The 21,065-nt window shown below is 41.8% G+C and overlaps 1 protein-coding gene across 1 annotated transcript in view; it reads right to left on the reverse strand.

Moving 5' to 3' along the window:
- Window positions 1–21,065, reverse strand: part of LOC308222118 (mucin-5B) — a gene marked incomplete at both ends in the record, with an annotated part of 48,404 nt that overhangs the window by 5,659 nt on the left and 21,680 nt on the right. The window contains 25 exons of the mRNA XM_080619704.1: window positions 2,530–2,652; window positions 3,207–3,247; window positions 3,887–3,991; window positions 4,993–5,170; window positions 5,532–5,563; window positions 5,931–6,052; window positions 6,206–6,275; window positions 6,797–6,975; window positions 7,655–7,847; window positions 8,396–8,579; window positions 9,569–9,819; window positions 10,122–10,299; window positions 10,798–11,039; window positions 11,689–11,781; window positions 12,942–13,097; window positions 14,200–14,237; window positions 14,444–14,528; window positions 14,629–14,757; window positions 14,948–15,104; window positions 16,021–16,257; window positions 16,656–16,835; window positions 17,558–17,668; window positions 18,387–18,525; window positions 20,276–20,427; window positions 20,727–20,827. Coding sequence (XP_080475830.1) covers window positions 2,530–2,652; window positions 3,207–3,247; window positions 3,887–3,991; window positions 4,993–5,170; window positions 5,532–5,563; window positions 5,931–6,052; window positions 6,206–6,275; window positions 6,797–6,975; window positions 7,655–7,847; window positions 8,396–8,579; window positions 9,569–9,819; window positions 10,122–10,299; window positions 10,798–11,039; window positions 11,689–11,781; window positions 12,942–13,097; window positions 14,200–14,237; window positions 14,444–14,528; window positions 14,629–14,757; window positions 14,948–15,104; window positions 16,021–16,257; window positions 16,656–16,835; window positions 17,558–17,668; window positions 18,387–18,525; window positions 20,276–20,427; window positions 20,727–20,827 — 3,476 coding nt within the window. The remainder of the gene's footprint in view (window positions 1–2,529; window positions 2,653–3,206; window positions 3,248–3,886; window positions 3,992–4,992; window positions 5,171–5,531; window positions 5,564–5,930; window positions 6,053–6,205; window positions 6,276–6,796; window positions 6,976–7,654; window positions 7,848–8,395; window positions 8,580–9,568; window positions 9,820–10,121; window positions 10,300–10,797; window positions 11,040–11,688; window positions 11,782–12,941; window positions 13,098–14,199; window positions 14,238–14,443; window positions 14,529–14,628; window positions 14,758–14,947; window positions 15,105–16,020; window positions 16,258–16,655; window positions 16,836–17,557; window positions 17,669–18,386; window positions 18,526–20,275; window positions 20,428–20,726; window positions 20,828–21,065) is intronic.

The following is a 21,065-nucleotide window of genomic DNA, read 5'->3' on the forward strand; positions in this document are numbered from 1 at the left end:
TGGGTATGCTCAAGTGGAAGAGCAGAGTTTATAGGTCTTGGAAGGAGGGGCTGGCCACTCGGGAGGAATATAAGGCTGCTGCTAGAGGATGTAGGAAGGCAGCTAGGATGGCTAAGGCCTCCTTAGAATTAAATCTGGCCAGAGGGGTCAAGGACAACAGAAAGAGCTTTTTCAAATACATAGCTGATAAAACTAACACCAGAGGCAAGGTAGGCCCACTGGTGAATGGGATGGGTGCCCTGGTGACAGAAGATACTGAGATGGCAGAGTTATTGAATGCCTTCTTTGTCTCAGTCTACTCTGCAGGAGGCAGTCCTGAAGAGCACTGTACTCTTGAGACCTCAGATGAAGTCAGGTCAACGGAGCAGTTTGCCTTAGTCCATGAGGAATGGGTTAGGGACCAGTTGAGCAATCTGGACATCCATAAATCCATGGGTCCAGATGGGATGCACCCGCGGGTGCTGAGGGAACTGGCGGAAGTCATTGCTAGACCGCTGTCCATCATCTTTACCAAGTCTTGGGAAACGGGAGAGGTGCCTGAGGACTGGAGGAAAGCAAATGTCACTCCAGTCTTCAAAAAGGGCAAGAAGGAGGACCCGGGTAACTATAGACCGGTCAGCCTCACCTCCATCCCTGGGAAAGTGATGGAATACCTTATCCTTGATGCCATCTTAAGGCATGTCAAGGATAAGAGGGTTATGAGAGGCAGTCAACATGGCTTTACCAAGGGGAAGTCATGCTTGACCAACCTCCTAGCCTTTTATGAGGAAATAACATTGTGGATGGATGATGGCAGAGCGGTGGATGTGGTCTACCTTGACTTCAGCAAAGCATTTGACACAGTCTCCCACAGCATCCTCATAGCTAAATTGAGGAAGTGTGGCCTGGATGATCAGGTAGTGAGATGGACTGCGAACTGGCTGAAGGAGAGAAGCCAGAGAGTTGTAGTCTATGGGGCGGAGTCTAGTTGGAGGCCTGTATCTAGTGGAGTGCCTCAAGGGTCAGTATTGGGACCAGTATTATTTAATATATTCATCAATGATTTAGATGAGGGAATTGAGTGTACTGTCAGCAAGTTTGCTGATGACACTAAGCTGGGAGGAGTGGCTGACACGCCAGAAGGCTGTGCTGCCATCCAGCGAGACTTGGACAGGCTGGAGAGTTGGGCAGGGAGAAACTTGATGAAATATAACAAGGGAAAGTGCAGAGTCCTGCATCTGGGCAGGAACAACCCCAGGTTCCAGTATAGGTTGGGGAACGACCTGTTAGAGAGTAGTGTAGGGGAGAGGGACCTGGGGGTCCTAGTGGACAGCAGGATGACCATGAGCCAACACTGTGCCCTTGTGGCCAAGAAGGCCAATGGCATCCTGGGGTGTATTAGAAGGGGGGTGGTCAGTAGGTCGAGAGAGGTCCTCCTTCCCCTCTACTCTGCCCTGGTGAGACCGCATCTGGAATATTGTGTCCAGTTCTGGGCCCCTCAGTTCAAGAAGGACAGGGAACTGCTGGAGAGAGTCCAGCGCAGGGCGACAAAGATGATTAAGGGAGTGGAGCATCTCCCTTATCAGGAAAGGCTGAGGGAGCTGGGTCTCTATAGTTTGGAGAAGAGGAGACTGCGGGGGGACCTTATTAGTGTATATAAATATATAAAGGGGGAGTGTCATGAGGATGGAGCCAGGCTCTTCTCAATGGCTAACAATGATAAGACAAGGGGTAATGGGTATAAACTGGAACACAAGAGGTTCCACTTAAACTTGAGAAGAAACTTCTTCTCAGTGAGGGTGACAGAACACTGGAACAGGCTGCCCAGGGAGGTTGTGGAGTCTCCTTCTCTGGAGACATTCAAAACCCGCCTGGACACATTCCTGTGTAACCTTATCTAGGTGTTCCTGCTCTGGCAGGGGGATTGGACTAGATGATCTTTTGAGGTCCCTTCCAATCTCTAACATACTGTGATACTGTGATACTGTGATACTGCCAGCTCATGTTCATTTTCTCATCGACCAACACCCCCAAGTCCTTCTCTGCAGGGCTGCTCTGAATCTCTTCTCTGCCCAGCCTGTAGCTGTGCCTGAGATTGCTCCAACCCAGGTGTAGGACCTTGCACTTGGCATGGTTAAACTTCATAAGGTTGGCATCAGCCCACCTCACAAGCGTGTCAAGGTCCCTCTGGATGGCATCCCTTCCCTCCAGCGTATCAACCGAACCACACAGCTTGGTGTCATCGGCAAACTTGCTGAGGGCGCACTCAATCCCACTGTCCATGTCACAGACAAAGATGTTGAACAAGACCGGCCCCAACACCGATCCCTGAGGGCACCACTCGTTACCGGTCTCCAGCCAGAAATCTAGACTAGAACATGCTAGATCAAAAATAACCAGCATCTTAAAAAGGACTTTACAGAAAAATCTAATAGAAGGTTATATCCTTCTATCTTTCAGTGAGGAAGCAGTTATTCTATGCCAGTTTTAGAGTACACCACCTCAACAACCATTGGTCATGGTTGAGCAGGCTGAGTGTGCAGCACTGACCTGCTGGCAGATGGTTTGGCATTTCACTGGAACACACCGGATATGATTGGTCTGTGTCACATCATCCTGTTCATCTGTGCACACGCAGTCCTCACAAGAGCTTTTAGGCACCATTGCCCCAGGCTGGAAATATAGAGGAGAGAGAAGACAGGCCATGGCAAGAATTCAGTGAGTTCTAGAATAAACATAACACCCCCAAGACTATCAAAACTGAATGTTATACTTTTGATTTATTTTTGGAAGAACTTCCTGAAATTAATACCTCCAGATCTCTAAAACTTCACACTGCCAGTATCACAAAATGAACCAAAGGCTGACACTCCCAAGTGCATCAGTGGTGTTAAATAAGTTGTACAATATCTCATAAATTCCATGCATCAATTTTCACTCATTTTGACCTAGTAGTTAATCTTACAACATCTAATGAAATTTAAAATTTGTATTCAATCACAATTCTGACTTATTGACTCTAAAATATAGGTAAAATCCCATTTAGTAAGCAAGATACTGGCCTCTAGCATTACCTGCTCAAGAACAGTTACAATAGTACATACTGTCAGGGAAAAATTAAGGCATTCTAATCCTACTTTTTATGTGTCTGTGGACAAGAAAATTTCAGAAAATTCTGACTTAGGCAGCATTAACTTGTGGAAAGAAATGTCTGGAAGAAAACCTACCTTAAATTCAACTCCTTCAGAAACACATACACCTTTTGGTACTGTAAGAAAAAGTAAAATTAAAAGGATGTGCTAGGAATGATGTAAACAGTTACTCTTCTTATCTGTGAATTGTGAGTGATTTAGAGGAGACATAGAACTGAACTTATTCAGTAGCCTTAATATTCCACACAAATGGATAAAAAAAATAACTAGTACATAGTGCTAATTGTTATTTGGAACCCCACATGTAATATCTGTTCAGATGTTATGCATGAAGTGGGTGATAATTCTATATTCTGGTGTCTTCCATATGGGAAAATCTATTTACCTCATGGGTTTTTACCCACACTTGAAATTAGTCGAGGTTTTCTTTACTGTTAACCACCTTACTGGTAGCAAACCCAATGGGAAGCTGTGTCTGTCATGTGAATCTGGAATTATAATTTGTCAGCAGAGCTTCTGGATGGGTTCAATGTAGCTGACATTCAGTATCTGACCAATAACTTGCCCTCACTGAACGCTAGCTAAAGAGAACCTGCACTAGTTACTCCATTTCCCTCCCAAAGAAAGCACCAGTTGTAAAAGCTGGAAGTGGAAGGGAAGGGAAGAAGCTACTGTTCATAATTTTGACTTATTTAGAAAAAATATGGAGTAGTTCGATGAATAAATAAAACCTTTTCAGGAAACATGGCACTTACTACAGGAGAAAATAGGACAGCAGCCATCCTCAGATATAGCAACCACTGGCTGGAAGCCTAAGTCACATCCTGTTTTGTTGATAATGCAGGTTTTTATATCACATTCTGCAATAGACAACAGAGATAAAATAAGCCAAAGCATTCCATCCAGCAGTGTTACTTGCACACAAAGCTTGAACATCTAAGGAATTGGGTAGAAATAGATGATTCCTAACCACACATTTTTTTTTTGAGTTTGGGACATGTCCAGGTGAATTATCTCTAAGCATGCTCTACTGTAAAGCTCTTCCCTGGACATATACTTCTGGCCCTTGTTCCTGCTTCTCTTCCCTCACTTGGGTTCTGGACTTCTGAAAAAATAAAAACCTTTACATCAAAGAAGTGACAGAGAAAGAAATCTGGGTAAAGATAAATGAGTCAGAGAGTGATAAAAATGAAGAGGCAGTGAATGAGAGCAAAAGATGTAAAGGTTGGGACATGCAAGGCAAAGCACCCTGACAATGTCCACTGTTCCCTTCAAGGCATCCAAGAAACTTAATGGACCTCTGCCTGGCAGCATGAAGGGATGAGGAACAGAAAACCATCCCACCACCATTATCAGGATACCCTGTCATGTATTCATGGGTGCTGAGAATGGCCAGGGTTAGGGACAGGTTGATGAGGAGGTCCTGTGCTGCGGTGGGCATTTGGGAGGATGCAAATGGAAAGGTGAGGGCAGAGATGTATCAAGAACCACCACAGGAAGTCTTGGGGGAGTCTGAAAGATGAGAACATACACCCTTACTGGATGAATCTCTGTGCAAGAATCACCCTCTAATCTTGTAAGTGAGAAGAGCCAGAGGATACTTTGAAGCACCTGGTCATCCCAATGACCTGTGGGGGATTTTCCAACATAAGTGTTTGATGGTTCATGGCACTAGTTTAGAATACAAGCCAGACCAGAAGAGGTCTCTTCTGATAGCAGGAACTCCTGACATGTAGATGGAAGAAATGACCTCTCCAGTGTGTTTATCTGAATTTGGTACCTGTGGGGTACCAGATCTCACTTGAGGGTTGCTGCTAAGGGCAAATGAGACCACATTATGGCATCTGAATTATCTACTCACCACAGACTGTATCTGTGCAGCATGGGTCATCCAAACGTGTTTTAATTTTGCGTACAAAGCCCTCTTTAGTGCAGTTGATAGGTGGAGATTTAGCACAAGGGCGGGGGAAGCAAGAGATGTTCAACGTCTCTTCATCGCAAGTACAGTATTGACAGTCATGCTCCCAAGCCTCTCTAGGCTGTGTAAACAATAGGGATAGTAGTTCAGAGAGAAAAACTAGAGGCATTATATTAATGAATGTCTGCTTCAAGACAATGTAGGGCTGAATTACCCTAGTTTATATTGTAGGAAAATCACAGTTCAGTTTCCAGAGCAAGAAGAAGGGAACAGTATGAAAAGATACTATTATCTGACACCTTCCTTTGCAGGTATATGTGTTTCCAGAAGGGAAGTCTGGTAGTTCTACCAGGAAACAGTGATTCCCACAAACTGCTATTGCAGTTCATTGCTTAGGATTAAAAGAAGAAACTCTTGCAGTCATTTTTACAGGTCACATCACCCAGATACAGTATAAAGACAGCATTTTTCTTTTTTCTTACCTGTTTCACTGACCCGTCTTGTGCAGTGCAACCTATAAAATTAATTACAGATTACTTTTACGGTAACTGAACTGGGGAAAACAACAGAAGCAGGAGAACAGGAATAGAAGGAAGGTCTTGAAATCTGAGCAACAGCCACAAAGAGAGATCCAGAGTGCAAAGTCACAGGTTCTGTGCCCAAAACCATCCAAAGATCCTCCTCTTTCTTCTTCTGAAAGTTACACTTCCTGCATAAGAGCAGGCAGAAACTGCCAATCTGAAACAATTTCAGCCTAGATCAGGTCAGTAATCAAGGTATTCCCCTATTTCCTCTGCACCCAGAACATCCCCAATAAGAGGGGCAGAACTTCTAGTCGGGCTCTTACCCCTTCCCATTGCACCATTTACATTATTTCTTACCACAGACAGAAACACAAATGCCATCATGATCATTCAGCAGAATTTTTCCATCAGGACAGTAGCATCCCTCAACAAACACTGGTGTGTTATTTTGGGAGGGAGGGGTTTTTCTAATGACTCCTCTGTAAAATTAGAATATAAACAGGAATGAATGAGAGGTAGAAATGTGTCCCAGGGCAATCAGACACCTAATTCCCAGGGGAATGTGAACTTCCAACCTTCCTCTTCAATTTTCAAGACATGGACTTGGAAAATTGCCTTAGGAAATGACCCACCTGCTGAAGCAAGTGTCTCTTTTTGCTTTTCCGCATGGCTTGTATACCTGATTCTGAACACAGCTGGCTTCTGTGGAGCATTACAACATACAGGTTAGAAAGCCCAGACCTATGTGTATTCTTCGTTGCACAAGGGACGAACTGCACACAGTAACACAGCCTTCCCCATGCATCCTTGCAGGCCAGGCTCCTGCCCAGCAAGGGGTTCCCCTTCAGCTTCAGCAAGAGGGGATAGATGTATTCAGCAAGCTGCTTGCGACAGTACTAGTAGTGCTTACCCCTGAATCACTGGGTGCCCCTGAGCAGGGTAAAGCACTGAGGGAAAAGCTGCGTGTTGCCATCTAGTGACGTAGGTATAGGTAACACACAGGGCTCAGCTGAGCTGCTCAGGAGAGACCATGAACCTATTTCCCACTTGTTTTGTGCCAATTCTGGACTGGAACGTCTTTGACTTGTTCCTGCTTTTTTTCAGGTCCAGAGCAGCTCAGGAAGGATTGAAGCCTGATGATGTGGAGGAATACAAACAGGTGTGTAGGTGAGGAAAGAACAGACTGGGGCAGTTTCACTACCAGCAGGTATTTCCAGGCTTACCACACTGTCCATTTGCCTGCCTCCTCCAGTCCACGCAGACCCCTTGGAGCCCACACAATGCTGCATATGTCTGCATGCTCTGGCACTCGGAGCTGGGGTACTGTTCTGAGCACCCACTGGCCACACACGCCTCGTAGTAGGGCTGTGGATGGACCACGCTGTGGCACTCGGTCAAGTTCCTTTGCAAAGCAAGGAGACAGACATGGCATTTCATTTTCTTGGGCTACTCCCAAAGAAGAATTCAACTCATAACCAAACTTGTCCCACCCCAGAGGCCTCAGGGTAAAGATCCAGCTACAAATTGCTCTGATAGGCACTACACTCACACAGCTTAATTAAGAGTGAGCTTTATCTCTCATTCTTTACAATGCTTTGAAAGGAAGCAATTTTATGTTGAACTAGTACTTGCAAAGGGAAGTCTTCAGCACAGCTCACAGCCATTATTCTATACGCTGACATTTTGATGCCAGCATGTTTGACAATCCTGGTTTAAACCACAGATTTATTTAAAGAACAGACACACACATTTACTTACTATATTCTGACTGAGTTCCTTTTTATCGAAAGCTTTCAGATATGGAATTATAGCTAGTTCCTGATTGGCTTCTCCAGAAACGACAGGCAGGGGGAGTACCAAGCAGCAGACACTATTGAGAGAGGACTGATTTTGATGATACAACTGAAAAGTGTCTGCCAAACTCAGGAACATTCACACATAATTTTACTGCTCAGTTTTCCAAGGTATGCTAGACTTCATATTTTCATCATTTCTTATAAGAAGTTCACCCAAGTCAATGTAGTGAAGCACAAAATTATCTTGTGGGCTTATTTTTCTGGCTCTTTTGCAAGATGTCTTACCAGATGATTTTACACAGATTGGAAGGCTCACAGTGCTGATGATCTTCAATCTCAGCTGGTTCTGAAACACCTGGATTACAATATCTGTTGGTAGGACCCGGGACTTTCCAATCTAATGCCATCTCTTTGAAGGACTCGATAACTTCACCATTCCTCTTCATAGCATCATCAAATTTTTGGTTGGTACAGGTACCTGGTAGTAATGTAAAAGCAAAGAGAAAGTTTGAGGACAGTTGATGCTGATGAATCTGCCTTTAGAGAAAACCTGGAGGGAAGTTCTCCTTCTTGTGGGAAGGTGGCAACACGTGGGGTCCTACCTAAGTTCACAAGAACTGTTTGTAGGAAAAAAGGCTGGAAGAATTAGTTTGCCAGTTACTCATGAAAACCAGAGTTGATGTCTTGGTTGATGCCTTTCTCCTGATGCTAAAGCAACTGAGATGTTTTTATCTAGCACAGAACTCTCCAAATTTTGTACAATCCCATATTAAATAGATACGATCAAGAAGAAAGGCTTAGAAAGAGCATATCTCCATCTACCAACAGGTTGTGAACAAAATGCAAGTGACTTAAAACTCTGTCTTTTGACAGTGTCTTTCCCCCAAATAGAAATACATCTATTAAAATTTGGGAGAAATAGAAACCAGTGGATTTGCAAGCATTTAGAGATGTTTACAAGGGCATGAGAGAAAGAAGTAGAAAAACTTATTGCATTCATTACTGGCAGTTGATGAGGACACTCACCACACAGTCCCATGGTACTGTTATAAAACTTTCCAAAAGGGAGTTCTATGTAAAATGCAAGTCGACTGTAGGAGACATAAACTTCTAATTCAGGAATTTCTACTATGACGTAGAGGCCGGAACTGGTTATCCTGATACCATTCTTGGAAATGTCTGGAACAATTTTCTTATCATTAAACAAAATCTAAAAAGAAGAGAAACAAAAGTCTCTATGGACACCTTTCTGTTGAGTAAGGTATGAGGTTTGTGCAACTGGAAAGTAGAGCAGCACAGGTTCATACTTCAGGTGCACCAAAAGAATTCTGTCAAAGGCAGTCATTTAAGCAGTTCTCTATAATTCCTTTCCAATATGCTGTAATTTCTTTTTTAATATTCATGTCAGTGTCCTCGGTTCAGCAGTAGCAGTCATTTTTCTCCTTCTTAGCAGCTGGCGCAGTGCTGTGGTTTTGACTTTCAGCCTGGGAACAGCACTGATTAACACTGATGTTTTTAGTTGTTGCTCAGTAATGTTTACTCTGACCAAGGACTTTCTGATTCTTATGCTTTGCCAGGGAGGAGGGGAAGCTGGGAAGAAGCAGAGACAGGACACCTGGCCCAAACTAGCCAGAAAGGTATTCCCTACCACAGCATGTCATGTCCAGTATATAAACTGGGGGCAGTTCCCCAAAGGGCTAAATCACTGCCCGGATCAGGCTGGGTATCGGTTGGCGGGTGGTGAAAGGTTGTATTCTCTTCCCTTGTTCTTTCACTTATCATTATTATTATTGGTGGTAGCAGTAGTGGTTTGTGTTATGCCTTAGTTACTGGACTGTTCTTATCTCAACCCGTGGGAGTTACATTCTTTCGATTCTCCTCCCCATCCCTCCGGGGGCGGGGGGAGGGAAAGAAGGGGCAGTGAGCGAGTGGCTGCGTGGTTCTGGGTTGCCAGCTGGGCTTAAACCACAACAGTCAGGAAGAAAAACACAACTTTCAATTATGTGATATTTTCCTAAGTTTTTAGCATACTCAAATTTTTCTTGAAACCAAGGAAAAAATAGAGAAAGCAATGTAATTACATTTTCGTCTCATTGCATTTTTACGAGTTTTGTCCTTTGCCATAACAGGACATTTGGCAGTACAGTAATATAACTACAGGAAGATAACACTGAGAATTATTTTTTCACAATATTTTACCAAGTTTGTTTCTTTTCCATGTTCCATTGCTTGTGTCAGAACAACAACGGAGTTAGAGTGAAAAATGAGAAGGGACATTGAACAAATTGCTCCATCAACAGCACCGCAGTAGTAGTTATCTGTGTGAATCCAGAAGTTGTAAGTGTCAGGATGAATTGACTTCACAAGCACATAGGTACAATTTTCTTTAAAATGGTAATATGTTCCATCAAAAGTCACATAATGCTCATTTCCCCATCCACTGCAAATACCTGAAAGACAGAGTGACAGACTTTAAGCTAGGTTTCTGATCTTCCTGTAAGTACAAGCTGGTTTTAACCCTTTTACTTGCTTTCAGTGAGAGCTGAAATAACCAGTTTGGTAAAGAAAAATTAGCCTAGCAAGGACACTGTTATCTGCTCTTAAAAGCAAATGCATTAAATAGGACTTCTTTTCTATTATATCCTGCTGAATTAATATGAACATAGTACAGGTACTGACCACATAGACATCTTTCTTGAGACCAAACTGAACATAATATAAATTTCTGGATTTCTCCTGCTGCAGTACTTACACTGACACTCAAAGACTTCACAGCAACCAGTTTCATCATAGCGTTTTGTGAATGGGAAACCATTGGCACAGAGTTTCAGCTGCTGAGGTGGGCAAGTCATGCTGGACAGTTTAATATTGTTTCCTTCTCCCAGGCAAGTCGCAATCTGGCAGTTTCCGAAGTTCCATGTTTCATTAAACTATTGATGGATTGAAAAAAGAGAGGCACATAACAAAGCAATGTAACAAAATCTTTAAAATCAGAACAGTTGATTGTCTAGCATGGCATTATTTGCTATCATCTACTCTTTCTCTGGAAACCAGGTAATATGAAACATATAGCAATCAACAGAGCCTTGATATCTACTTCTGTTCTACAATATTTTGTATAGGACTCAGTATTTAAGGGCCTGACCTCATTTCTGATTATGAGACACTGCCAGATGTACTTTCCTAGTCTTTGTTCATCTTAGGTAACTCTATCCACTTACGATCACTTAGATGTTTCAGGTGAACAGAATAACCTTAAATTTATTCCCTCAATAATTTGGGGGGCTTCTGGTACACTTCTAAATCATATAATTCAGCTGCACTCGCAGACCAGCTGTAATGGTGTTACTATCATCAGAGGAGAACAGTAAATTCTGGCTGCAGGCAATGTGGTAGCTAAAGAAACACATACTCTTTCGTTCTCTCACCTTTCTGGGGGGAATGAGCCCAAGACAATCGCTCACAGGAGTCCCTGTTGAAGCAGGAACTTGGCTTGGTGCACTGGGAGCAGGTGCTAGTGGGCAGGCTTCAGAGTTTGGATCACAGGTCTTGAAGGCCTCAGTACGACCAATTTTACACTCTGCCCAAATTAATTCAATCTGACATGATGCATTGCAAATGGAGTAAGCACAGTGACCTGATATATTCACTGACAGAGAAACATTTTCTCCTGCAAGACCAAAACAAAAGTTAGTGCTGGACTGTGCATGTAACTGGTAACTCTCAAGGCCTATGCATCACAGATCAGCCACATGTTCAGGCCTGTATTTAGCTATCTGGTCTGCTTGTACCCAGTGGCCATGTTCAGATGTGACTGTCTGCAACTCCTTGAATTCAGTGACTGAATCAGAGCTGAATTCATCCAAATGGCAAAGGCTGAGGGAGTGCCACAGACAGCTAATCTAAAATTCTGCTCCTAAGTACGTCAGTGGGAATTGAAAATGAGTACAAGAAGAGAGAATATAGAGTATATCACTGAGTGCATCTGGTCTTCATGAAGACCAGGAAATAGGTGGTTCAGGAGCTACAAAGATATGAAGAAGAGTCTTCCTTCCTCTGTTTTTGGAATATGACTGTGGATTACAAGCACATGTTCAGCAGTTTAGGATTTAGAGTTTGTGTAAGCTTCCTCGTATTAGAGAGATTTAAACCAGGACAAAGTCATAAGATATAGAAGAGTTGTTAGTTACAGCTCAAAGATGTAACAAGATGTGGTAATGTGTAACTGCAGGAGGTTGAATGAGCACTTGCTGAAGCACTTTTATCTAACAGTACATCTTCCCACATCAGTGGTGCAGAAAAAAAATTTGGTTTCTCACCCATTTGTATCAATTGTCCATTGTCATTGCAGAAGCAGGGAGTGGCTACCATTGATGATGGAGGCATAGATGTTACAGGTTGCGTTTGTGCTTCTGCAGGAAATGAACATAATATTCAAATCCTTTGCTACTCTACTTTCAAGCCCTATGGCATTTATTACATTCTCTACAAACACAACAAGGGGAACAAAAAATCATTTTTATACTGCCACCACATTCTCTACATGTACACACTAAGAACGTCATCTCTGTATTTATATATCCTGTTTATTACACTGTGTGCTACTAGAATAATACACACACACATTTCCCCTTGTAGTTATTTTTTTTATCTATATAGAATACAACAAACCACCCTCCTACCATTGCTTATTAATTCCAATTTAGGATTTCTTTGAACTTTCTAAACCTGCAGGATGTCACCTGACTTTGGAGAAGTGATTTTGCTTTTTAATGCCTTGTTGCAAAGAATCTTTTAGTTTAAATACAGACAGATCATTTTGACATTCTACTATGCCACCTACACTCTGCTTTCAATAGTCCTTCCTTTCCTAGCTATTACTGCATTATACTTCTTATTCCACTTGTTAATACATTTAGTAAATACCAAACACATGGGTGTGTGTCTTTAGCTCTTCCGCTTGAGTGAAAAAACGAACTTTCAATTTTCCTTGTTCCCTTCGCATAATTTGCTACCAGGATCATACATATTTTTTATGCTATAATCTTGCAGCAAAATTCTGCCTTTTCTTTATTTGTTTTTGCTTCCTATTTTCTGTTCATTCACGTCCCCTTCACCCTGCAACTTCTCTTTTGAGAGGGGAGTAAAACACCAGGCAGCTTTATTTTCTTGCTTCAGAGAGCATTTGAGACTGACTTATTCCAACGCAGAAAACACTACAATAAGAAATAGTGTGATAAAGAAGGAGTAAAACAAGGTTTAGAAGTAAGAAATATTGAGACTAACAACACCAGAGTGTCAACTGTGGTATGCCATAGGTTATTGTAAAAGCTGTACTGAGAAATGGTTGAATCTCCCTATTCTCAGTTTACCTCATTGACAGTAAGAATCTACAAAAATTACACTTTTGGTCTCCACTATGAGACCCACAAGTTTTGACCCCTCATTTCTTAACCTTCAATAGCCTTAAATTCTTTGACATGAAGTAGGAGTGTTTTTCCAAGATGAAGGAATCTTATTACCATTAGAGACTTCCATAAAATCACCACCAAACATCTTACAAATATAGTACCTTGTGCTGGTGTGGATGGTGTTCTGCAAGGGATCAATGTTTTAATGATCTCTCCATTAGGGCCACAGACAGCATCACCACACTTGGTCCCATATGCTTGGCTGTATACAGTTTCATTTAGGGCATAGGTCTTTCCATTGTAGCAGCAAAGGCATTCTGAGGCATCAAAAAGAGCAAATGCTGTGGTAACAGGGGACACTTGTAATATAAACACAACTGAAAAGAACACCAAACTCTGGATTTAATGTTCTGTAGCTAATATCATCAAGCATGAATTAGCTGGCTGAAAAAAAATCTCAATTTCTGCTTGAGAAGTTGCACTGGGAGTCTACCTCATTTACTTAAAATAGGTCTGATTTTCATGGTTGCTGGTGTTTCTTGGAGTCAGCCTGCATAGAGGACCTACTGGCTAGTAAAAGCATCAGAATTGACACTGTCCTTACACAGCACGGAACTCAGGCGCATTCCCCCTTGGCAGAGAATGTGACTGTGACTACTGCCCTGCTGAGTGAAAAAATACTGGCTCAGAAGATGCTGCACAGCCATTTCTATCCACTAATGAGGAATATGCGGTGATAAACAATTTAAATAAATGAGGAACTCCTCAGGTTTTGGAGAATATGCATTCAGGAACCAGAGGGAATATATCTATTACGGTAACAAAATCAGTAAAATTGAAGATGTGTTTTCTGCTGGCTCACCTTGCATTTTGGGGTGTGATGTGGTTTCCCCCAGATATGGGAATGAACTGATAACATATCTTAAGCAAGTGTGTCCTTTAAGCACAAAACCATGTATCTAACGAGACAGCTGTCTCGGCTTATTGTGAAATTGTGGAGAGGAAATAGCTACATGGACTTCTACAAGATTTGACCCATCTGAAAATGCTCATTAAAACAGTAACCATAAATGGCCTGCTTCAGACTACTTTCTGTCTTTCTCCACTGACTACCAAAGAAGTATAAACATGGAGAAGTCGTATTTACCTGGGTGATATGAATCCCACATTTCACGCCTCTCTCCTTTCTCTCTATTATTATCCTTCAGACAGTTCTTCAAATTAAAGGTTGCATTTTGCTTATTAAAGTATATCTGTATTGCTGTGCATCCACCTACTGAACTAGCTAGCTTGAGTCCTATTACCAGTACGCCTGCAGTAACATGTGGTGTTGGGTTTTTCCAGTCCTATACTGTAATGTACTATTCAGTACTATTCTATACCTATACTCAGTGAATAGTGAGAGCGGTGAAAAGTTACCTTTGGAGTCTTCAGTACACAGTTTCTGTTCAGGATCACTGAAGATAAAGGGAAAAGAAGACTTGGTTTATTGACTTGAATCAGTATGTGAAATAACAATTTCTGCAACAGTATCTGGTTTTACATAAAAGCCTGCTCCTGAGGGATTTAATGATAATTGCCACTGCCCATGAACATAAACTAAACATTGCCTAGCTTGTCCTTTCCAGGGCTATTTTTCCTCTCTCACCATCAACTGACCTACCATGAAGTGCAGTTGGGGAGGGAGACACACTCCCTGCTCTCCTCATCAAAATATGGCTTATCAGGACTGCACTCTGGGTAACAGCCTGAAAGGTTAAAGTAAACAAAGCATTCTTAGTCTGCTTTACGTAGATCCAGGGAAAACACATAAATACCTCTATCATATTTCATCCCAAAATTAATTACCTTCTAAACTGTACAGCAAGTTCCCACATTTCCCTTGCGGGTTCCTGCAAGTCTTTAGACAAGAGTCTCCACAGGGTTTATAGAACCACTCATGTTTGTCAGGTGGATTGTAATAATCACAGAACACAGCTGGAATAGATGAATAAAAAAATCTATAAGTCTCAGACACCAGACAGGGGTTATTTTCTAAATCTTGTAAACAAGAGCTTGTTAAGTCATGTGTGCACAGTGATGTCAAAATTCTGCTCTTCTATATCTCCCATGTGCATGAGCGCACAGAGCACTGCTTTTCTGTGAGAATTTTCTGTGCAACACTTACGGCAAATGGCAGGAGTTCTCCAGTTGATACAGACACCAGCTCTGCTACAGCTTCTTGAATAAGCAGCAACTGAGGTACAAAAGCACTCACAGTCTCCCACACTGTCACAGCCACAGAAGTCAGAAATACAAGATTCATAATATGGTATTGGGTTCACCTATCAAAACACCAGCACATCTATTACCACAGAGTACCTGCTCCACTGTATTTTAATGAGAGAATTTTCGCCATCCACTGGCAGTTTCTTTGGCAGAACCAGGCTGTTTGTGACAACCTGAGATCATCATGAAGGAGACATGACATCTTATACAGGTAGTTTTCTATTCTATTCTTCCAATTCAGTTAGAATTGGACTCTAAATCTTCTAATTCTCATGTGTGTAATACAGGCATTTATTCTTAAAATGTCTTTCCAGTGTGATTTCTGCAGGACTGACCTACTTTGCTTTGGCTTAGCGCAACTATATAATGTGTACTCTCTATATAATAACACTCTCTAGCTGAGTGATAGTGATTAATTGAATATTAAATATTTCCACTGAACTTCACATCTCTTGTGTTTTAACCTGTACCAGCATCAACTAACCAAGGAGAATAAGCCATGTTTGCTTTTAAAATGGCTTATTAAACTGCACTGAAGCTTTGTGCAGACATTGTCATTAAGAATTAGTAGCCTTGTTTCTGTTTAGATTAATTCAAGTTGTGTCTAAAATAAACCAAATAATCTCTCTAAGTAATTTGAATAAACTTTCCCAAGGATCCCCATATAAACAGTTCTACGCTAACGTATCTCCAGATTTTAGAAACTGATACCTAGGTTTTTACTTCTGGTGGCCGACTATTATTCTCATTGTCTTCAGTTGCTCAAAACAGGCACTGTTGTTTCCTCAATATTGTGCAACAGGATTCAACTGGCATAGCAGTAAAGTGAGGGTTTGAAAGAGGTAATCCTTATACACAAGGATGCTGTGTAATAGCCTTTAATAGTAAAAATTTGTGTGCAAATGTGTTTTATAATAGCAACAAATACCTAGTATTTGTGAACAAATAGTAAGGGTGATAGAACAGGATTACCTTACTGTGACAGGCTTCAAAGATGTTACTCTTAATGATGCTGCAGTGCTTTTGTCCCAGAGCAGTCTTGAAAGGCTGATCAGCACACAAGTCAGTCATGTTTACATTTGAGCAGGTGCTTGTTATTTTCCAGCTGTTTCCAAACTCCTGGATACTCATCTCCATGGACTGCCCTCTGGTTGTGAAGTCATTTCTTGAGCGGCCATCAAAGTCCCCACAAAGGCCACAGACTTTTCCCTGAGTAATTTGTGTAGGCACAGTAAATAGTTTGGTTATTTTGTGTTCAGCCCACTGTTTGACAGAAATAAACAGAGCAGGCTAAGGCAAAATAGCTGCAAATCTCTAAACAGGCATCACAATGAGGCTTAGAAAAAGCTGGACTTCAAATGGCAAAATCCCTCTGTTAGCCCTTCAATACAGCAAAAAGTCTGTCTCCGAGCTCCAAATATTCTGGAGCTTTTCATACTGACTGAACAATGAAATAAAACAACACACAAGACATGGCCTGATTGATTCTTCTTGACCACCGAATCAAACACTTTTCCAAGCCCTGCTTTTCAAACTGGAGCTTCAGTGCTTTGAGTTCTCCATTCTTTGAGTTTGAAAACATAACTGTCTGTCCATCCCATACCTACCTGGAAAGATGGTGCCACATGAACAACAACAGTAGTCTTCTGGTCCCACATGAAGTTCATCCCTTGATTTGTTTCAATCACAATATAACCTCCTCTGAGATCCACTTGGTAATTCTTCTCAGCTCCTGGATCAGTGGCTATCTCTTGAATTCTTCCTTCCAAGAGCCTTATTTCACTGCTCTGTAAGGAACAGAGAAATTGCATGGAAGGAAGCCCAATAGAAATCTTTGTGCAACAGCCCTGGTATTCCACCTCTTGTCCTTAATTTTGTATTTCTTTAGCCTTTACACTATATCTTGGTCTATTGCCAGACATGTGAGCCATAAAAAAGACCCACTGAGTTCAGTCTTACCTCAACAGGTAAGTTTTACCTCACAGTCACAGAAATTGTCCTCATTATAGATGAAATATGTTCTGCTGGAACAGCAGCTCCTGAGTGCATGGGTAATGGGGCATATTAGCACACCCCTTGTCACGCTGCTTTGTTTCACTAACCTCTCACCCTCTACTTTGGGAGAAATCTCTTTTGTGTACACTTTGGGGAAATGCTAAGCCTGAGCTGGATGGAAGAAGAAATTCTTTCCTCTGTAGTTACATCTGCCATGTGCTCAAACCACGGTACAGAAACATGCTTCTCTAAAACCTTTACCATTTCTCCTATACTGATAATGTCACAGATACAAATACACACACACACATATGCACATACATAGAGTGCAGTTGACTTCCTCCATCCGTCCCCTCACCTGCAGAAGTGTCCAGCCCTGTTAACAGCAAATACCTAAACATTTCCCAGCTTTCCTGCCTCTGCTTTTTGGCTGTTTGACTTCCACAGGGCTACTACACTAACTACTACAAAATAAAGACTACAGCTCCTCACTTATAAGCAGTTCTAGACAAACCTCAAAAATCAGTGTGATCTTTAGGGAGCAGACGGAGAGTGACTTCCCACAGGCGTTGTTTTGAATTACAATTCGGAAGGTGCCAGCATTCTTGTTATTGGGGCAAAAATCCTTAGAAAAATACATAACTTGTATTAGATCTTTTCATGCAACCAGGCCACTCTTAAGCATTTTCAGGAACTCTAAATGAATGACATTTGAATCTGACTTCTGCTATTTTGTCACTTTTTTAATTCACCAAAACTCTGGGTATTTTAGAAGAATCTGGTGTCAGCTGAACTGGTGTCGGGTTCCTATTTGACCAGGAATTTCAAGAAAAAAACTAAGAAAAAATGGAGCTTTTTATAGCACAAATCCTGCACAATCAAAAAGGTGTTTTATTTTTTCCTTAAAATTGGCAAAACCAACTGTAATTTGGGAATGACAAAATGTCTCATGGGGTACTGTTTCGTTACGTGGAATTGTTATACATGAGGCTCACGTATTAACCTCTACATGTTTCTGTCACAACAAAAGCACTGTCAGTCTTGAATGACTGAGAGAAGCACTTAGCTTTTCAACACCACACCAATTTCTTTCCATTACTGCTGCTGGAATTACATCCGGAAACGGCTCTCCAGCCCAGGAATTAATCGTTTAAGATTCCACAGTGCCCTCTTGTGTCACTTCTGAGGGTTGATTGCTTTTCTCTAGGTGCAAGAGGAGGGGAGTAGGCTCTGCTCATCAGTATTGAATATTTTGCATGGGATAGCCCTTTAATTAATCAGACTGAACCCTACAGTGTAAGCTTTGAAAAGCATAATGCTAGGAAAGTGAAAAAAATTGATACCTGAGCTAGGATATAGTCACAGTCTCCCAGGAAATCAAACTTCTCCCCATCAAAGCTCATGTAATGTCCATTGCCATACACAGTACAGGTTCCTTTGCAGGGATTGTCTGTGCAGTTCCACTCCCTTTTGTTGCAGGTGCTGGGAGGTTAAATACAAAGAATCACCATCTTTGTTTTTTCCTTAACACCCAAAGAGGGGCAGAGTAATTCATAGGTTTGTCTTTTGCAGTACTTCAGAGAAAGCAGTCATCTCTCATTCTTCCAGGTTTACCCTCACAACTGTTTTGAGACCATGCCATGAGATGGTTTACTAATCAGAAAGTTCATGTTTAGTACCAAGACATGTATGAACTTTGTTAATTTTTATTTTATTTTTTCCTTCAAGTATCATTAAATCATTAAGTCCTGGCAGCAGACAGTGGGGATTTATGACATAAGTTCAAGGTGAAGAACTGAATATTTCAGCTATTTCTGAATATTAATCTGTGAAGTACCATGTGGTCAGTTCTGTTCCTGACTACAGTAGTGTGAACCAATATTACCCCTGTCTTTGTTTGCATGTTGTGTCTGGCTGAGATGAAGTTTATTTTCCCCAAAGCAGCCCTCACAGTGCTGTGCTTTGTACTGGTAGCTAGAAAGGTGCTGATAACACACCACTGTTTTGGCTACTGCTGGGCAGTGTGCACACAGCATCAAGGCTGTCTCTCCAACATTCCCCCTCACCAGTAGGCTATGGGGTGGGCAAGGTCTGGGAGGGGACATAGCCAGGACAGCTGACCCAAACTGACCAAAGGAATATTCTGTACCATATGGCATCTGCTCAGCAATAAAAGCTAAGGGAAAGGAGGAGTGGGGACATTTATTATTACATTTGTATTCTAGCGCAACCACTTTGTGTACTGAAGCCCTTCCCTGATAAGAAGTAGGGAATAAATCTGAGGGTTTTTTGCTTCCACACAGCCTTTGCTTTTTCTTTATTAAACTGCCTTTATTTTAACCCATGATTTTTTTCTCTCTTATTTTCTTTCCCCCATCCTGCTGAGGAGGGGAGCGATAGAGCAGCTTGGTAGGCACCTCACATCCAGCCATAAGACCTTGACAAACTTCCCCTTCAGTTCATGGTGACCACAGGCAGAAAATCTTAATTGCTATACCCTTGACACAGAGACTGTGATTTTTTCCCATGTGTCTCCTGTTCTCATAAGAAAACAAAGCTCTAACTGCAATAAAACCTCTTAATGGCCTCTGTGATATCAACAACTGCTTATCAGGGTTTGGCTTCACATGCTAAATTGATTGCTTGTACCATGGTGATCAGACCAAAACGTTTCTGATGCTTATTTTCTGTACAGCTTCTTGGCAGGACTATATAGTGTCATCCTCACTAAATAATGGGTAAGGATTCAAATCATCTTACCCACCATGACCAGTAATAGCAGTGAAGTCTGTGGTAGAGCTATACCTGCAATTGGAGCAACTAGAGCATTCATTTCTCTTATTTGAGAACTCCGCACCTGGAAGCACTGCAAGTCACGAGAAGATCATTGTAAGTCCTCCGTCCTCCAAATTCAATCCTTTTCTGGTGTTCAGCTGGGCCCAACAGATACAGACCCCTTACAGAATGACCAGCCACAGACCAACTGGATGAGGTTGGTACTTCTAAAGCTTGTGTGGAAGCAGTTTGCAAAACGATTAGAATTATTTGACAGGATATTTTAGTACTTGTTCTCCCCAAGTGCAGGCTCATGCAATGTGCTGCAGAGGGGAAATGGTTCCCCTTTGATTTTTACTAGAAGCTTGACACCTCTAATGATGAAGACGCAAGCTTCAAAATGCACTGATAATTTTAACAGCTTTGTTATAAAGCATGGTTCCCTGGAGTAACATACCATGTGTTGCAGTCCACTTTGATGGTTTCCCCAGGTTTATAAAACTGTCCTCCATGAACACATGGGCATTGATCTTTGGGAATACATCCTCCACTGCCATCCAATACCAGCCCATCAGGACACATGCAGCCAGAAGCACATTCTGTGACATACTGTGTATATGAAGACACAACACAAGGCAACTTGTTAACGCACAGAAACTACAAGGAACCAGCAGAAGTGCTACCTCTGGATGCCAATATTTTGTGTATTCTTTTTTAAGCGTGTAACTGTAGATTAGTGACAATCACATTACAAGAATTACAGCTACGTGGGTAGCTATAGCTGCTGTGTTATCGTTAAAGTAGCTGGTCTCTGAACAGCATAACATGTTGCCAACAGCATTTTTTGAGGACAATCAGATATGCACAATTATTTGTCCCATGTTCCTGCTAGGAGGTGAAGTCCTTACACAATGCATGTCCTGTGTCTTACAACTTTTCTGACACTCTGATCCAGTTGCACCAGGACCTGCAGAGCTGCAGTTGAAGTAATACATAGGAGCAGGGCAATCTATAGGAGGAAGAAAACATTTTAGGAAGCCAATTTAGTGAAAACAATAAAGATGCTATCAGCAATTGTAAACCAGAGCATTTCAGAGGGCAGCATATGTCTAGCATTTACAGTTTCTATTAGCTTTTGCTCCTGCCCACCAGTGTGGGAAGAAGAAAGCAGAGAACTAAGCTTTAAATCTTTTAAAGAATTCATCAGGTCTGGTGACATTTTTACAAAGACAACTACTATCAATAAC

The sequence above is a fragment of the Psittacula echo genome (assembly GCF_963264785.1).
Source record: "Psittacula echo genome assembly, chromosome: 5".
In the NCBI taxonomy this organism is placed as follows: domain Eukaryota; kingdom Metazoa; phylum Chordata; class Aves; order Psittaciformes; family Psittacidae; genus Psittacula; species Psittacula echo.